The sequence below is a fragment of the Pongo pygmaeus genome, chromosome X (genome assembly GCF_028885625.2).
Source record: "Pongo pygmaeus isolate AG05252 chromosome X, NHGRI_mPonPyg2-v2.0_pri, whole genome shotgun sequence".
NCBI lineage: Eukaryota > Metazoa > Chordata > Mammalia > Primates > Hominidae > Pongo > Pongo pygmaeus.
In genome coordinates, this window is record NC_072396.2 from 153,230,060 (window position 1) to 153,245,213 (window position 15,154).

A 15,154-nucleotide genomic window follows, 5' to 3' on the forward strand; every position below is an offset into this window, starting at 1 on the left:
ATATTCTGGTTATTAAATCCTTGTTGGATGGATAGTTTATAAATATTTTCTCCCATTCTGTAGGTTCTCTTCACTTTCTCTGTTTCCTTTGTTATGCTGAAGCTTTTTAGCTTGATATAATCCCATTTGTCTATTTTTTTTGCTTTTGTTGCCTGTTCTTTTGAAGTTTTATCCCAAAAAAAAAAAAAGATCTTTACCCAGACCAATATCCTGTAGTGTTTCCCTGATGTTTTCTTTTAGTGGTTCCATAGTTTCAGGTCTTATATTTAAGTCTTTAATCCATTTTGAGTTGACTTTTTTATGTGATGAAAGATGGAAATCTAGTCTCACTCCTTTGCATATAGATTTCCAGTATTCCCCGCACCATTTATCAAAGAAACTGTCCTTTGCCCAAAGTATGTTCTTGGCACCTTTGTCAAAAATGAGTTGGCAACAACTCAATAGTAAAAAACAAAACCAAATAATCTGATTAAAAGTGTGCAAGACCTGCATAGACATTTCTCAAAAGAAGACATACAAATAGCCAACAGGTATGTGAAAAGATGCTCAACATCAGTAATCATTAAGAAAATGCAAATCAAAACTACAATGAGATATCCTATCATCCCAGTTAAAAAGGCATTTATCTAAGAGACAGTAGAATGGCTATTATAAAAGACAACAAATAGCAAATGCTGGTGAGGATGCAGAGAAAGGGAAGTGCTCATACACTGTTGCTGGAAATGTAAATTACTACAGCCACTGTGGAAAGCAGTATGGAAGTTCCTTACAAAACAACAGAACTACCACATGATCCAGCAATCCCACTGCTGAGTATATAACCAAAAGAAAGAAAATCAGTATATTGAAGAGATCTGCCCTCCCACATTTAGTGTAGCACTATTCACAATAGCCAGGATATGGGATCAACCTAAATATCTATCAATAGACGAATAGATAAAGAAAATGTGGTATATATACACAATGGAATATCATGCAGGCATAACAAATGAAATCTTGTCATTTACAGCAACATGGATGGAACTGAAGGTCATATGTTAAGTGAAATAAGCCAGGCACAGAAAAACAAATATTGCGTGTTTTCACTCATATGTGGTAACTTAAAAAGTGGATCTCATGGAGATAAAGAATAGAATGGTGGTTAGCAGAGGTTTAGAGGTAAGGGTAGGTGGACTATAAAGAGAAGTTGGTTAATGGGTACCAAAATACAATTAGAAAGAAGGAATAAGTTCCAGTATTCAATAGTACAGTTAGAAGACTATAATTAATAATTTATTGTGTTTAATAATAATTTAAAATAGAAGAACTGGAATGTTTCCAACACAAAGAAAAGATAAATATTTAAGGTGATGGGTATCCCAATACCCTGATTTAGTCATTACATATTGTATACAGGTATCAAAATATCAAATATACCCTCAAAATATATACTAGTATTATATATCAAAAAATTTTTAAATGTTTTTAGTCAAAATTTTTTATTCTGTTTTCAGCAATTTTTAAAATTTTACATGTCAATGAATCAATATTGATATTGATGTTTACATGTTAATGCTTCAACGCTTATAGAGGACATGGTTATATAGTTCAAAATGTCAGGAATTGCTACCTACATTTTTTGTCAGTAGGCATACTCTTCAGCATCTGGGACCTCTAAATGAACTCTTTACAATTTTTCTATATTACCCCCAGTTTGTATAGAAAGCCTCTGTTTACACATCACAATAGCCTACATACTCTGAACTAAATTAATTGCTGACTGAGGTACTTTGGATGTCCAAGAGGAACACTAGGCCCTTTCCTAATGGACTTATTGTTAGAAGTTTCTTCCTTATTTTATGTTTTTTTAAATAAATCTCACAGAGATTATAAACTTCTTGTTCCTATAAATGGTCCTGATGCCTGTTCAACCTTTAAAAAATGTTAACTATAAACAAAATTACTGCAGAAAGTTTCTATCATCTTTTTATCAGTGAACTTCTAGAAACTACACTTTGGTGAGTGCTATGTAATGGTTCTAACTGGCTGCTTGGAGGCCTGTAATAAAGGTTAATGCATTGAAAAACCTACTCATTTAAAATATGCTTTTGGTTAAAAGCAGACACTTTGGCCAAAACTGGGGCATGTGAAAATCGAAAGAAAATACTAGGTAACATTTCCATTCTTCATTAGCTCTTGAATATGAGATCAAAAGATTTTCTTCACACTCACATTTGCCTCTGATGCATTCGAGGTGAATGAGAAAAGTAAGCAAAAGTTTTGTCTGCTTCAGAGATAGAATATGGTTGCCATTTGACCTAGGTGAAACAATTTCCCATACCCAATCCTGCAGATCAGAATGGGGAAGGCAGGATTCTATCGTGATAGAAGATTTGGGGCGGCAGAAGGGGGGCTGCATGTAGGACTTTACATATGCTACATCAATGATACCATGTTGGAGAAAACACACATTACTAATGAGGATAATAGAAAATGAAAGTACAGCCAGAACATTTCCCATCCTAGAGCCTGTGGCCTTCTTTTGGGTTTTATTTTTTAACTGAGAATTACTTTGCCACCTTACACTCAGTAGTGCCAGTATAATTTGTTCCAGGAAGGCATGCTTTAAATAAAGTGAATTGTATGTGCTTTCCAAGTAGAGCTGACCATTTTCTCTTTCAAGCAGTGGTATGGCAAAGTGTTTACTTAACCTGGGACCTTAAACTGGGAGCTTAATGAACACTTCTTGAAGATAGTTGATTACACAGATAATCAATCCTCAAAAAAAGTAAATCATTCTCTTACAGATTATTGGATGGAATTTTCATTTTTCTCCAAAGCATAAGTTTTTCCTTAATTTATGGTTCAAATGATAAGTATTTTAAAACATAAAATGGTATAAGATGCAGTGGCTTAAGATTTCAAGACTGCATAATTTGAGTTTCAGTTGAGACTTGGGGGATCTTGTTATGGTTTTGATTCATATAACTAGCTGTGCAATCTTGGTGAGTAACCTGAGCCTCCACTGGACTACAGATAATCAATAAGGTTCCTGGTAGTGCTGATATTCTATGATATTTTAAAAAACCCTATATGCTGGCAGAAAAGAAAAAGGCTATCTTGGGGCCATCATCCTGCTGAGAAATGTAAATGACTAAAATGTCATGATCTGATAAGTAAAGTCTCAAAGTATGGCCAGTTGACCTAAGGAGATGCTATTGAGTGAGGAACAAGTGTGACACCTGGAAGTGCAGCTGGGTGAGGGATATGGCCCTCTTCCAAGCTGTGGTCTCTCAGAAGATTGTGAAAGCATTTTGGCCTGGTTGGATCCCTCATAGCAATGCAAAGTAGACTATGGGGTGGAAATGGGCAGGCACTTTTTTGCCTGTTCACAACAGATCCCATTATCATTGGTGGTGGGTCCAGAGGCATCTCATTCATTGGGGAGGTTACAGGTTTATGGAAGAAAGAGCCTAAGGGGGGCCATTGGGGTAGTGGTGGGAAGTCTCCTCAGCCATTTAACTGTTAAAATCCAGGCCAACTCTGGGTCATCCTGATCATCCAGATCTGGTTTGACTGCTGTGAAAGGAGGAAGGATGAACCACCTAGTGGCAGAGAAGCATGGCCTCTGGAGCAGCAATTCCCAGGAGGTGAAGTGGTTAGGCAAAAGTTCTGGAGGCTGAGGCCTCTGCTCTCTTTTCACCCACAGAACAACACAGCCTAATTGTATCTCTGATGGCCATCACTGAGCCCAAGCCTCAAAGCTTTGAAGAATAATTCAGAGCTTGAGGGGCTTACTGCATTCTATTTCCTGAAAATAAAAAGGCAGAAGCAGCTAAAAGTTGACTTTAGGCAGTCATTTCATTTCTATTAATGACACCGCCAAGGATTTTATTGTTAGCAACTTATTAGAAAAATAAAAGTTTCTCACGATGCTAATAACCAGGATGCTTTAAACAAAGACACTGATTTAAAACCCTTTAAATGTTTCAGTACGAAAATCAATGATCTGAACTCCCTCCAAAAAATGATTACCACGTAGAAATAAGTTTAAATATCTTAATAAATATTACTTTAAAAGTATGAAAACTTGCAACTGGAACCCATGCCTGGTTAATATATACCCTTTTGTAAACAAACTAACAACAACAACAACAAAAACTAGAATAAAACATCCAAATATAGCTAGTACACTTAGCACTGCTGATGTCACCTGATGGGGAAGCCTCTAAGACATCAGCTCTAGGGATGATGAGAGCACACATTTATCTGGGGCTTTTTACCATTTACAAAGCACTCTCATATACAGTAGGTTTCCTCTCTGGCCACTGGAAAAATGCTTGACTTCCCTCTGGAATCCAGTCCTTCAGCTCTGCAGAGCTGGCCCCAGGAAGAAACTGTTGGGAGTCACACTGCTGAATGGGTTGATGAGAGCAGCCCAGGGACAGCACTCGGAGCTCCAGGAAGCAGATTTCTCAATCACCATATCAGACATGGAGATTATTGATCTGGGCAATTCAGATGACTCTTCACTTTGCCTCCCTCATCATTATAAACTACCAATCTGCATTTGGCCACGGACTGGAGGTTATATAAAGGGACTTCAAATCAAGGAGCCATAGAATGCTGGAGCTGGACTATTTCCTTAATTTATATACAAGAAATACTTCCTTAATTTATATACAAAATAAGAAATACTTCCTTAATTTATATACGAAAAATACTTCCTTAATTTATATACAAGAAAATGGAGCCCTCAAGAAGTTAGAAGAACGAGCCAGGGATTCGTCATCGCGTAGCAGCATAGTCATATGCAGAAGATAACTCCCTGTGGACACCTTACAGCCCACCAACATGTGTTCCCCAACAGTTGGCCAAAGAGGTTTCTTAGCCCTAGATTTATAATCTCCAGGAAAAAGGCCCATCTGAGTCTTCTTAAACGATGAAGCAAGAATTGCTCCACCGTATTCTTGCTTCCTGTTGCCTATTAGATTGACTTTCATTAATACAAGGGCATGGCTCCGTCAACTGCCTTCCTCCAATTCAGCCACAGTTAAGATCAGGGAAATTGCACCATGAGAATTTTTTTTCTAATCCAACAGTTAACTGATGCCACTTCAGTCCCAAACTCCCAGGGTATTATAGTTCATCAGGGTGGCCCTGAGACTATAAACAACAATGTGGTAAGTAGAACAAGCTCTGGATTTCGTGCCCAGCCCCAGCTGCTCAGCTGTCCCACCATGTGCCCTTGGTGAAATCACTTTCACTTGTTTCCTCTACTGTCACATGGAGAGAATGGTTAATCCTCTGCTTACCTCTCAGAGCTAAAGTGAGATGAAATACTTTGTGAATGCACAATGGGCGTAGTATGGCAGTGTGGATTAGTACATGGGCTTTGCCAGCAAACCAGCTTGGGCACAAAACCTGGCTATGGCACTTAAGAGCACTGTGACTTTGAGTAAATACTCAGATTCTGTGAGCCTTGGCTTTCTCCTACAAAATAAGTAAGTACAATACTAGTATCTACCTCAGAGCATCATGCCAAGGAGTAAATGAAATAATGTATATACAATGCTTAGTACTGTGCCTGGTATATAGTGGCTCAATCAATGTTATCTGTTTTATTGTTATGCTAAATATGTAAAAGGAATTACAGCAACATATCATCTAAAATCAGAATAACGTGACCTTTCAAATACCATAAACCTAATGAAGCAGATGACTGACATAAGGTCAGATGGTGTTTGATATTTAGGACTTACTAGGAATCCAGAGCCAGGGACTTTAGAAGAGCTCTGAAATGGGATCATTATCTATGATAACCAGAAAACTCAAGTGTAGGGTCTTTCAATCATGATGCATGATTGAGATCCAAAGTATAAATGGTAGAAACAGGAGTTGTGAAAAAAAATTACATATGCATATTCAGGAATTTCAGAGAATTGTCCTGACCCAATTTGAAATCAACTCCTGAGATTGCTACCTATACAGAAGCTGGTTAGATAGATCCTGGAAGGGTCTACTATGTGTCAGATACCATCCTAGGCTTTGATGACATAGACTCAGGCCCTGCCCTCATAAGGCTTACAGTTTCTAGGGAGAACTGAGATTGAAATAGGCTGGGCACTGTGGCTCACGCCTGTAATCCTAACAGTTTGGGAGGCCGAGGCGGGTGGATCACTTGAAGCCAGGAGTTCGAGACCAGCTTGGCCAACATTGTGAAACCCCATCTCTACTAAAAAATACAAAAAAATTAGCTGGGCGTGGTGGTGTGTCCCTGTAATCCCAGCTACTGGGGAGGCTGAGACAGGAGAACCTGGAAAGTGGAGGTTGCAGTGAGCTGAGATCGTACCACTGCCCACTGCACTCCAACCTGGGTGACAGAGTGGGACTCCGTCTCAAAAAAAAAGAGAGAAAAGATTGAAGTATTTCTTTAGAAGAATCATTCTGGACATTAGAGCCCATGTGTGGAAACTGCCCCAAATTCAGAGTCATGTCACTCCATTCTAAACTCATGGCAGCACCAAGTGGTTCTGTCAGAAGAGGAGCCACAGTTATGAAAGGTGGTGGTCCCCATGGTGCCCATGGAATTCTTTCCAGAAAGCTTCCGCAAATGAGCTGTAACCTGGATAGTCATTTCTTCCTAGAAAGTAAGTCAGCCTGACAGCATACCAGGTCAGAAACAAATGCTTAATATTTTAAGTGGAAATCTGTGGTGTGACATGATGACATGTGTATCACACGTTGTCAATTTGTTCATTTCCTGTAACTGACATGCACAGTGCAACTTTCTTAAACTAATCCTAATTTTTAGACACTACCCGAACCTGCATGACAGTGCCTTTAGTACAGCTGTACAAATGGAGGATTTCAAGTTCTTTGAAACAAAGATTAGTACCTGGAGACTACAAATTAAACTCCTTTAAAAGTAATTCAAGTCAAAAATCTCACTTTAGAAAATCTGAAAATCAGCATTTCTATAAAACCAATCCCTCTTAAAAACAATTTCTGGTTTTATCTCAATGGATTGGGGCATGGAGTCTCAGTTTTGATCCTTTCCTGTCAGAAAAGATGGCTTTCTGTTGGCCTACGGGTTCTCCCAGTAGGTTCCTTTTGGTTGGGGTTTTGCGACTAGGGGAAATTGGTGAGGCACTGGCAGGGGTTGGGGAGACAGTCAGAATGGGAAAAGCCAACAGAGGGAGAAGGGTCAGAGGGAGAGAAGGTTGTGCCTGAAGTTTCTAAAATATTTGGTTGAACTGAGAGTTCTGAAACTGGGGCCTGAGGTGGGTTTTGCTAGGTAAGAAAGGAGCTTTTCCAGCCAAAACAAGGGCATTAGGCTGGTGAGGGGGAGTATTCCACCTTAGCTAAGATGCCATAGTGAGTGGAATGAGAGGGAAGCAACTGGATCCCTACCACAGGCTAGATGACAGCTAGATGACCCCAGTATGACAGCAGCAGTGGGCCCTCCCTCCAGATAGCCTTTTTATTTCCTCTTGCTACTGCCCTCCATGCAAAGTGCTTTCTCCTCCCTCCTGCTAACTTTTTGGTGGAGGAATCATGGCTTGGATCCAGCATCCTGCCCACATATTTGAGGATTCATTGAAGAGCTGAGTTCTAGGGACCCTGGCCCCATCAGAGGCAGGGATGCACAGAGTGAGGAGGAAGGGAGAAAGTACACCTTGGATCAGAGAAGACAAAGCTTCTACCTTGCCCAGTAGCTGATGCTCAGTGAGCAGGTGCCAGGCCCGGGCCAAGAGGCCTCAGGGACAGCCTGGCCCCTTCAGTGTTGCCTGTCTTAACCTCATCTCTGTTTGAGGAGAGTGGCTAGGAAGTGGGGGCTCCTTCCACCCAACCTAACCTTCCTGCTTGGTTTTGATTTCAGGAAGGGAAAGCCCCTGCCCCTCTTTTGAAGCAGCAGCCGGCACCACTTGTCTCTTCTCTCCTTCCCGCAGGCACTTCTGTTCATAGTGCTGCCTCTTGCTGGCTCCTTCTGCTTCTGCTTGGTCCTCCTGCTGATTGCGAAGAAAGTGCACCAGTAGGGTGATGGGGGGCTGGAACTCTTAAAGGGGCAGCTTTATTTCTGTTGAAAATTTGTTTGCCTAGCATATTTTTTTTCTATCTTTCCCCATTAAATACAATTTTGTGAGAAAAGTAAACCAGAAATAAAGTGACCATAATCACCATTTAAATATTAATTGTAGATGTTCTGGCTTTCCTCTAAGGATTTTCAAGCAGATCAAGTAGTAATGCTGGCAACAATCATCAGCAATCAAATCCAATTGGAGGATTTTTTACTGAAGGCATAAAGATTGGGGGCCACAGGTCTGAGCGAGGCCATCCTTGTTGCTTTAAGGGCTCTCAGTCCAGGGCTGAATACTAGAATTCCATGAATAAATAAGGCACAGAGATAATTTGAAAATCCCCAGCACCATTTTTGCCAGTAACTGTTTCTCCATAGAGTCTTTTTGACCAGAGGAGTTTACAGGTAGCCAAATCTACAAGCCACTTTGAGATGTAGTCTCCCCTTGGCTGCCCACTGGTTGATTTTCCATCAGTCAACCAGTATCTGTTGAGGACTTGGTCCCATGCAAAGTAAATAGACATCTAAGCAAAGTCCCACTGGATGCTTGAGTTGCAGAATCTTAGAGCCTTGTTTCTCTATGTTAATGATGTGCTTTCTTTCCCTCATAAAACAATGTGAAAGAGACCAGACCCTGGGCCCCTTGTAGCTCAAATGCTGAAGTCATTCATGGTTGGAGCTGAGGCACCTTCTACTGGCTCCAGCCCTGGAAGAGCTTCCCAGGTTCTAGGTTCTAATCTGGGATCCCCTTCTAGGGGAAATATCAGATCTTGAGCATTTTAATGTCTTAGGGTCTCTGTTTCTTCAGGAAAAAAAATGAAGTTAAAAGCTATTTGGATGATTTTGGTTACATGAGATAATACTGTAGAAGCATATTCAAATAGAAGGGAGAATATCAGAGAAGTATGAGCCAGAGGGCTGCTGGGTGTTTTATGGGGAAACTGAGGCCCAGATAAGTGACTTGCTTGGAGTCACACACAGAGCTACTGGCACCCCGCTCTGTCAGGGCTCAGTCTACTGTCCTTCCCAAGAGAGTTCTAGCCTTAGGATTTGAATAATGTGCCAATACTATTCCCTCTGTATAACGACACGAAAAAGGCAAATTACATGCCTAGGACTCCAGAATGCTCATGTCCTGAAATGCCAGAAACCGGTCCCGCCCCTTCCCACAGACCTTTCTCTGCAAGGAGGCCAGGGAACCTTTCCCTCCAGGGAATTGGCTAAAGGGATCCACCCCTTCCTGGACCAGAGGTGGAGGTTGAAGGGAGTAGGAGGCTCGGTTAAACCCTCCACGTGCAGAAAGAGAATTTCAGGCCAGAAGGGAGACGGGCAGCCGGTGCGTGGGATACTGGGCACACACCCAGTGGTTTTCCCATTTCTCAGAGGAGGAGCGTGCAGAAGTCTTTTGCTCAAGGCACCTGGTGACTGTGCGAGGAAAGTGACAGTGGAACCCAGTTTAACAGTGTCCCAACCCCGAACTCAAGGACCACACAAGGGCAGTCATTTGTTCCTATCCTTGCTGCTCACTGAATCCAGGCCCTATAGCTCGCTGACCTACTAGGTGCGCGCCTAAAGGCATGCCTGGAGGACCTGGGTGCGGGCACGTGGAGCCACGGGGATGGTGAAGGTGACCGCCTTCTCCTTCCTGGACCCGCAGTGCTACGCACTACAGACCTGAGGGATGCTCAGGCCCGCAGAAGTTTGCTCCACTACTCGGGGGCTCAAGGAGCTGTGCTTGAGGTGGCAAGGGGCGACCTTCAACCCCACGGCTGTTTGTGCTGTCTTTTCTAGTTCAAAACTAATTCCCAGTGGTGGGGGTGGGCTGGGTTTCAGAGAGGGGTCCCATTCCCCAAGCCCGCGTCCCGGTCCCGCCAGCCCACCTCCTGTATCCCTGCCACGGCCCCTGCGTCCCGGGTCCAGGTCCGGGTCCTCAGCCCTGTGGCCGCTCCCACTAGCTGATTTTGACAGTGGAGGGTGGGAGGGGGTTCCCGAAAGGCAGGGGCGGGCTCGGCGAGCCCCTGCCAGATCCGGGGATGATAACGTGCCTGCTCCATGTCGCGGCTTCTAGCTGTCCAGGCTCCGCCCCCTGTGAGTGTGTAAGTGTGTGATGCTGCCGCGGCCGCCGCCGCCGCCGCCGCCGCCGCCGCCGCTGCCGCCCCGGCTGCCGCGCCGCGCCGCTGCCTCTGCCCCGGCCGCCCCCGCCGCCGCCGCCGCCGGCCCGCAGCCAGCCAAGCGGGCGGCCCAGCCCGCCTGAGCCCGCAGCGGCTGCCGCCGCAGCGTCGGGGCGCTGGGTGCGCGGGCTACCGCGGACCGAGCGGACCCGAGTGGGCGACCAGGCGCTTGCCCGCCCAGTGCCACTGCCGCCGCTGCCTCTCCGGAGCACAGGACCAGACACCTCCAGCGCCCGCCGCTGCTGCCGATGCGGCCCGGACACTTTTAGCTGGGCGGGAGGGCTGGAGAGCCGGGCCGCCGAGAACCGCCAGCGAGCTGTGCCGAGAGCCGCGCCGACCCGCTGCGATCAGGGACAGGCGCCCGCCCGCCGCCGCCGCCCGGCCGTTATGGATCTATTCGACTTTTTCAGAGACTGGGACTTGGAGCAGCAGTGGTAGGTGTTGATTTTTGCCTTCTCCTTTGATGAGCGAGTCTCCTGGCGAAGTCTGAGGTTTTCGCCTTTGTTAAGAGGAGCTGGAGCTGTCGTGGGGGGCGCCCCGGACTCCCTCCCACTTGCTCTCAGCCACCTCTAGCCCCGGCCGCGCTGACTCCTAGGTCGGATGCCGGGGTGGGGGGAGGTGCGGGAAGAGGGAGGGATGCGGACCCGAAAGCGTCGCTTTGCGCTCCAAGTCTAAAGAGTTGCATTTGGCTCACATCGAATTCGGTGCCGCCCGAGGGCTGAACCGCACGACCTCCCAGGAGCTTTTCTCTCGGAGCGGCTCGCCGGTCTGGCCTCCTTGAGCCCCGGATGCCGCCCGCCCGAAATGTCTCAACTTTCCAGGTGCCCAACGCCCGCGGCGGGCCATGGGGGAAAGGCAACGGCCAGGTGCCGCCAGCAGCCCTCTGCTTCCTTGGTGGCCACCGCCCCCGCTGCCGCCACCTCCATCCCTGCACTGGGCGGCGCGCACACCTTTCCTTCTGCCGACGCAGCCCAAGTTCCCTGCACTCCTGGGTGGAGCAGCGGCTTTGGGGGCCACCACTCAGGGGACCTTGGTTCGGGGCCGACTTCGGCGCTTGGCTTTCAAGATTGAGGGTTTTTGGAGTTGGCCCCCCAAATCCGCGGCTCTGATGTCAATGCACATTTAATTACCGGCTGGACCCCCGTCGGCCTCCCACTGGGAGGCAGCCGTAGTTTTTTGTAATGGGCATCCAGCTCAGATTCAAAGGTTGAGTCAGCTCTTCACAAAATACCCTAAACTTGTCGCTGAGACATTTTGAAAGATGGTAGAAAGGTGACTGGGGAGCTGGAAAGTTGTTACTCTCTTAGAGATGTGCGTGCGCGTGTGCATAAATACTGATATACATATCTATTAACTTTTCAAAAACTTCACCTACTACAAACATTATCACAGTTTATTTGTCATAATACTTAAACGTATCAGATTCCCCCCGCAGTCTAAGGAATTAGATGGGGAGGGGGCGCAGTGGTAACCGCTTAAAATTGCATTCTTGGTTATTGCCTTTTAAAATGTATTTAGAATGATCTGTAGTACCTACCAATAGTGCGAAATCTTTTGCAATGTTAAACTACTAGCGGCCGTTGGTTATGAATGCTGTGTATTTTTACAAGGATTTCCCCTGTTGATGTGATATTTTAGGCAATTTCCTTCTTTAAAAAAGGGTCATATGCCTAGCCAACAGCTTCATTATGCCAATCATGCCTCCTTTAGTTGCAAATCCAAGATAATCAGAACTTAAATACATTTTATTTTACAGCAATTCCGGATAAATCCTTGAAGCACAAATTATGCTGTATCAGTATTAATCTATAAGGCATTTTGGATACCACGGTTTTATCAGCTCTGTAGAAATACATTGTTACATTAAAAAATGCTGTTATTTGAAAGTAAAAATTACAATAAAATTATTACTCAATTAGATATTATGCTCCTGCACACAGCCTTTACTCTGCTTCACTAATTTATTTTGCAGACAACTGATAACCATAGCACTCTATTTGCATACAATTTGCCTAATATGTGGTGTGGGTTACATCGTTAATTTAACAGACATTGTTATAATTAATTTCATGGGTATAGTTCAAATGTTAAACATATACAAGGTATTAGGTTTTTAGAAACATGTTTTTTGTATTAATTCCGGTTTAATCTTCTGCATATGCAATTGCATATTTAAAGGGAATGGACTCTTTTATGTTTGATTTCTTTAAAAAAAATAATAGGCTCCCTCACCCCTGTGGGAGGCTTTCTTTTTCTTATCTTAAGGAAAATGCAAAACCTTTTTTTCCTCCAGATCCCTAACTGAGACACATCAGTTAAGAAGCATAGACTTGGACACTTCGTGAATATTATGTGAAATACTGATTAATTAGTGTAACGCATCTGCATAAATAAGCCTGTCCTTTCCCCCTGTACATGATCCAGGAAAATTTCTCCGTCTTACTGCTCGTGAGTGGCACACTTCGTTGTGCATCTCTGTTTATAAACATTTGTAATGTGGTTGTGCTTCTGTGTTTTGTATAGCTCCACGGAGAAAAGGAACATAAATGTGACAATAGTGGATGAACTAAAAAGCTTCACATTGTCTTGAGTGGAAATTGGTACCTTTCCCACTTCTCTTTGGAAGTCCACAGCATGCCAGTTACGTGTTCATTATATGTTTACTTCCATTCCTTGGGAGTAAATAGCTACTTAAAGTGATGGCCTCCACTCCCCACGCCCCCAAGCCCCCAGGAGGGCCAAGAAAGGAAAAAAGACCACAAAGTTAACGATCTTATTTACCTTGAATTTATTCTTAACATTCACTTGTGGAACAGTAAGCTCTGAGCTATCTCTACTGCAACCCTAGATGTCTGACAATAAATGGATCAGGACAGCTTAAAAACAAACTCATTTTCCTAGACATAATGAAGAAAGACTTTACATACACAGGCATATGTGTTATTTGCAAACACTTGACTGTAGTAAACAAAAAGTGTGTGCCCATTTATAAACACACACATTTGTTAGGAGAAATGCAAATGGAAAGGATGGGGTACTAATGATGCTGCAGTGTGCATGTTACGTGCAGTGTTTTGGAATGCTCACATGCCTAATGGAACATACCACTGGATTTCACAAACTGCAGGAATAACTTAATGGGTCATGCTCTGGACTCGATTAAAGGGCCAAAGCTCAAGTTCTTTAAGATTCTTGGATGAATGAGCAATGTTCACCTGAGTCTGAATTTAATATAAACCATTCTGTGAAAGAAAAAAGATGGCACAGATGTCTGTCTGTGTGCATAAAAGACATCACTTGCTCTTAAAGAAAAAGATAAATTAAAAAAAATCAAATTTCTTCATTTAAATCATTCCATAGACTTGTTTTTGGTAACCAAGTAAATGAATACTTGAGGTAACTGAAGATCATGTAATGATGTCATTAATCCCCATTTAAGAGGGAAAAAAAAGCAAATTCAGAGGGCCTACAAAATGTACAGCCTTTCGGTTCTGTAAGCACCTCCCACCCAGTATTGATTAGGTATTGCTTTGTGACAGGCCAAGGTTCTTTGTGGGGATGCTTACCTTTTCTTCATTGGAAGGAAGGAAAGGAAAGAAAAGAAAGAAAATACGGAAAGGGACACATTCTTAAAAAAAAAGAAAAGAAAAGAAAACCACCATGATAGCAAAATCAGAACGTTCAAAAGCCTAGTTAAAATCGTAGTTAAGTGATTGTGACAGTGGCTGGCTTCTCACTGCAAGGGACAGCATCAATTGTTTGTAGTTTTTATGTGATGACTCACAAATAGCCTAATTAGAGGCAAGCTTGCAAACGGGCAGTTATACAGGAAGAGACTTAAACTCACTAAACTGTTATATAAATAGAAAGTTCAAAGGTCTGTGTGGGGCTGTCAAGGCTGAGAAGGGGCCATGTGCCGGCCAGGCTTCTCCTCCTCCGGTAAAGGCAGCCCCCAGGGCCTGCCCCAGCAGTCCGAACTGCACTTTCCCCAGTTTTCTTCGACCTTGCGAGGGCGGGGCAGTGCCGGAGAAGGGGCGGGGGGCTGCTTTCTAGACAAAAGTGAACTGTTTCAGCTCCAGCCGGGCATGGCCCATGCACTGCAGCAACCCGGCTGCCTCGTCCTGTTCTGTGCGCACAGGTCTTCCGAGGCCTCGTTAGCTACAATCCTCCAGAAGAGCGGAACAGGACTGTTTATGGATGGGAAGGTGTGGGAGATGGGGGGAACACAACCTTTGCCAACTTGGAGATACTAGGGCTGTGGTGGGGTGGGGGGAGGGGAAGTCCCTTTTTGAATAAGGCCTAGAGATTCCCACCATTTCTTGTTCTCTACCTCCATCCATTTATCTTTCCCGTTTTCCCTCTGTGGTCTCTTAAAAGGGAGACTGCCTATGGTCTGTTTTCTTTGCTAGTACAGTATGCATTCTCCTGTGTGTTTGAGCATTCATTCAACAAACCATTTTAGGTTGTGTTTCTTAAGGGAATGTGCGGGTAGGAGAAATTTAAGTTGGTGAAATTCACTAGTAAGGTCTCCTCCGCAACTCCCCAAACCCTCCAAAGAATACAAGCTATCTCAGTACATCTTAAGAGGCACATCTATTGGACACGGAAGAAAATTATCTCATGGCAGAAATCAGTTTAATGATATATGAATTGTTTTGCTAATGATTCAGTCAAGCATTTAACAACTTTAAAATATACAAATCAAGATAGAAAATGACTGCCTCGAAAATGAATCCATCATTATAGACATGAATGAGATTCCATACATTTAAGCATCGTGTAGATGGATACAAATTATATTGTATTTAAACATGTTAATTATTGTTGAATAGAAATGGCTTTAATGTACTAACCTTTAACATGAAATAAATGCCCATTATTCTTAGCTAAGATTATTTTTGCATGCAAAATTTGCACTTATTTA

General features: G+C 43.7%; 1 protein-coding gene across 7 annotated transcripts in view; it reads left to right on the top strand.

Moving 5' to 3' along the window:
* Positions 1-10,168: 10,168 nt before the first annotated feature.
* Positions 10,169-15,154, top strand: part of AFF2 (ALF transcription elongation factor 2) — a 504,750-nt gene continuing 499,764 nt past the window's right edge. For 5 of the 7 annotated variants that reach the window (XM_054472110.2, XM_054472113.2, XM_054472111.2 and 2 more), the window contains exon 1: positions 10,169-10,664. In XM_054472110.2, the coding sequence (XP_054328085.1) occupies positions 10,618-10,664 (47 nt within the window). In that variant the 5' untranslated portion in view covers positions 10,169-10,617. The remainder of the gene's footprint in view (positions 10,665-15,154) is intronic. The other 2 variants (XM_063660856.1, XM_063660857.1) reach the window with 1 other exon arrangement.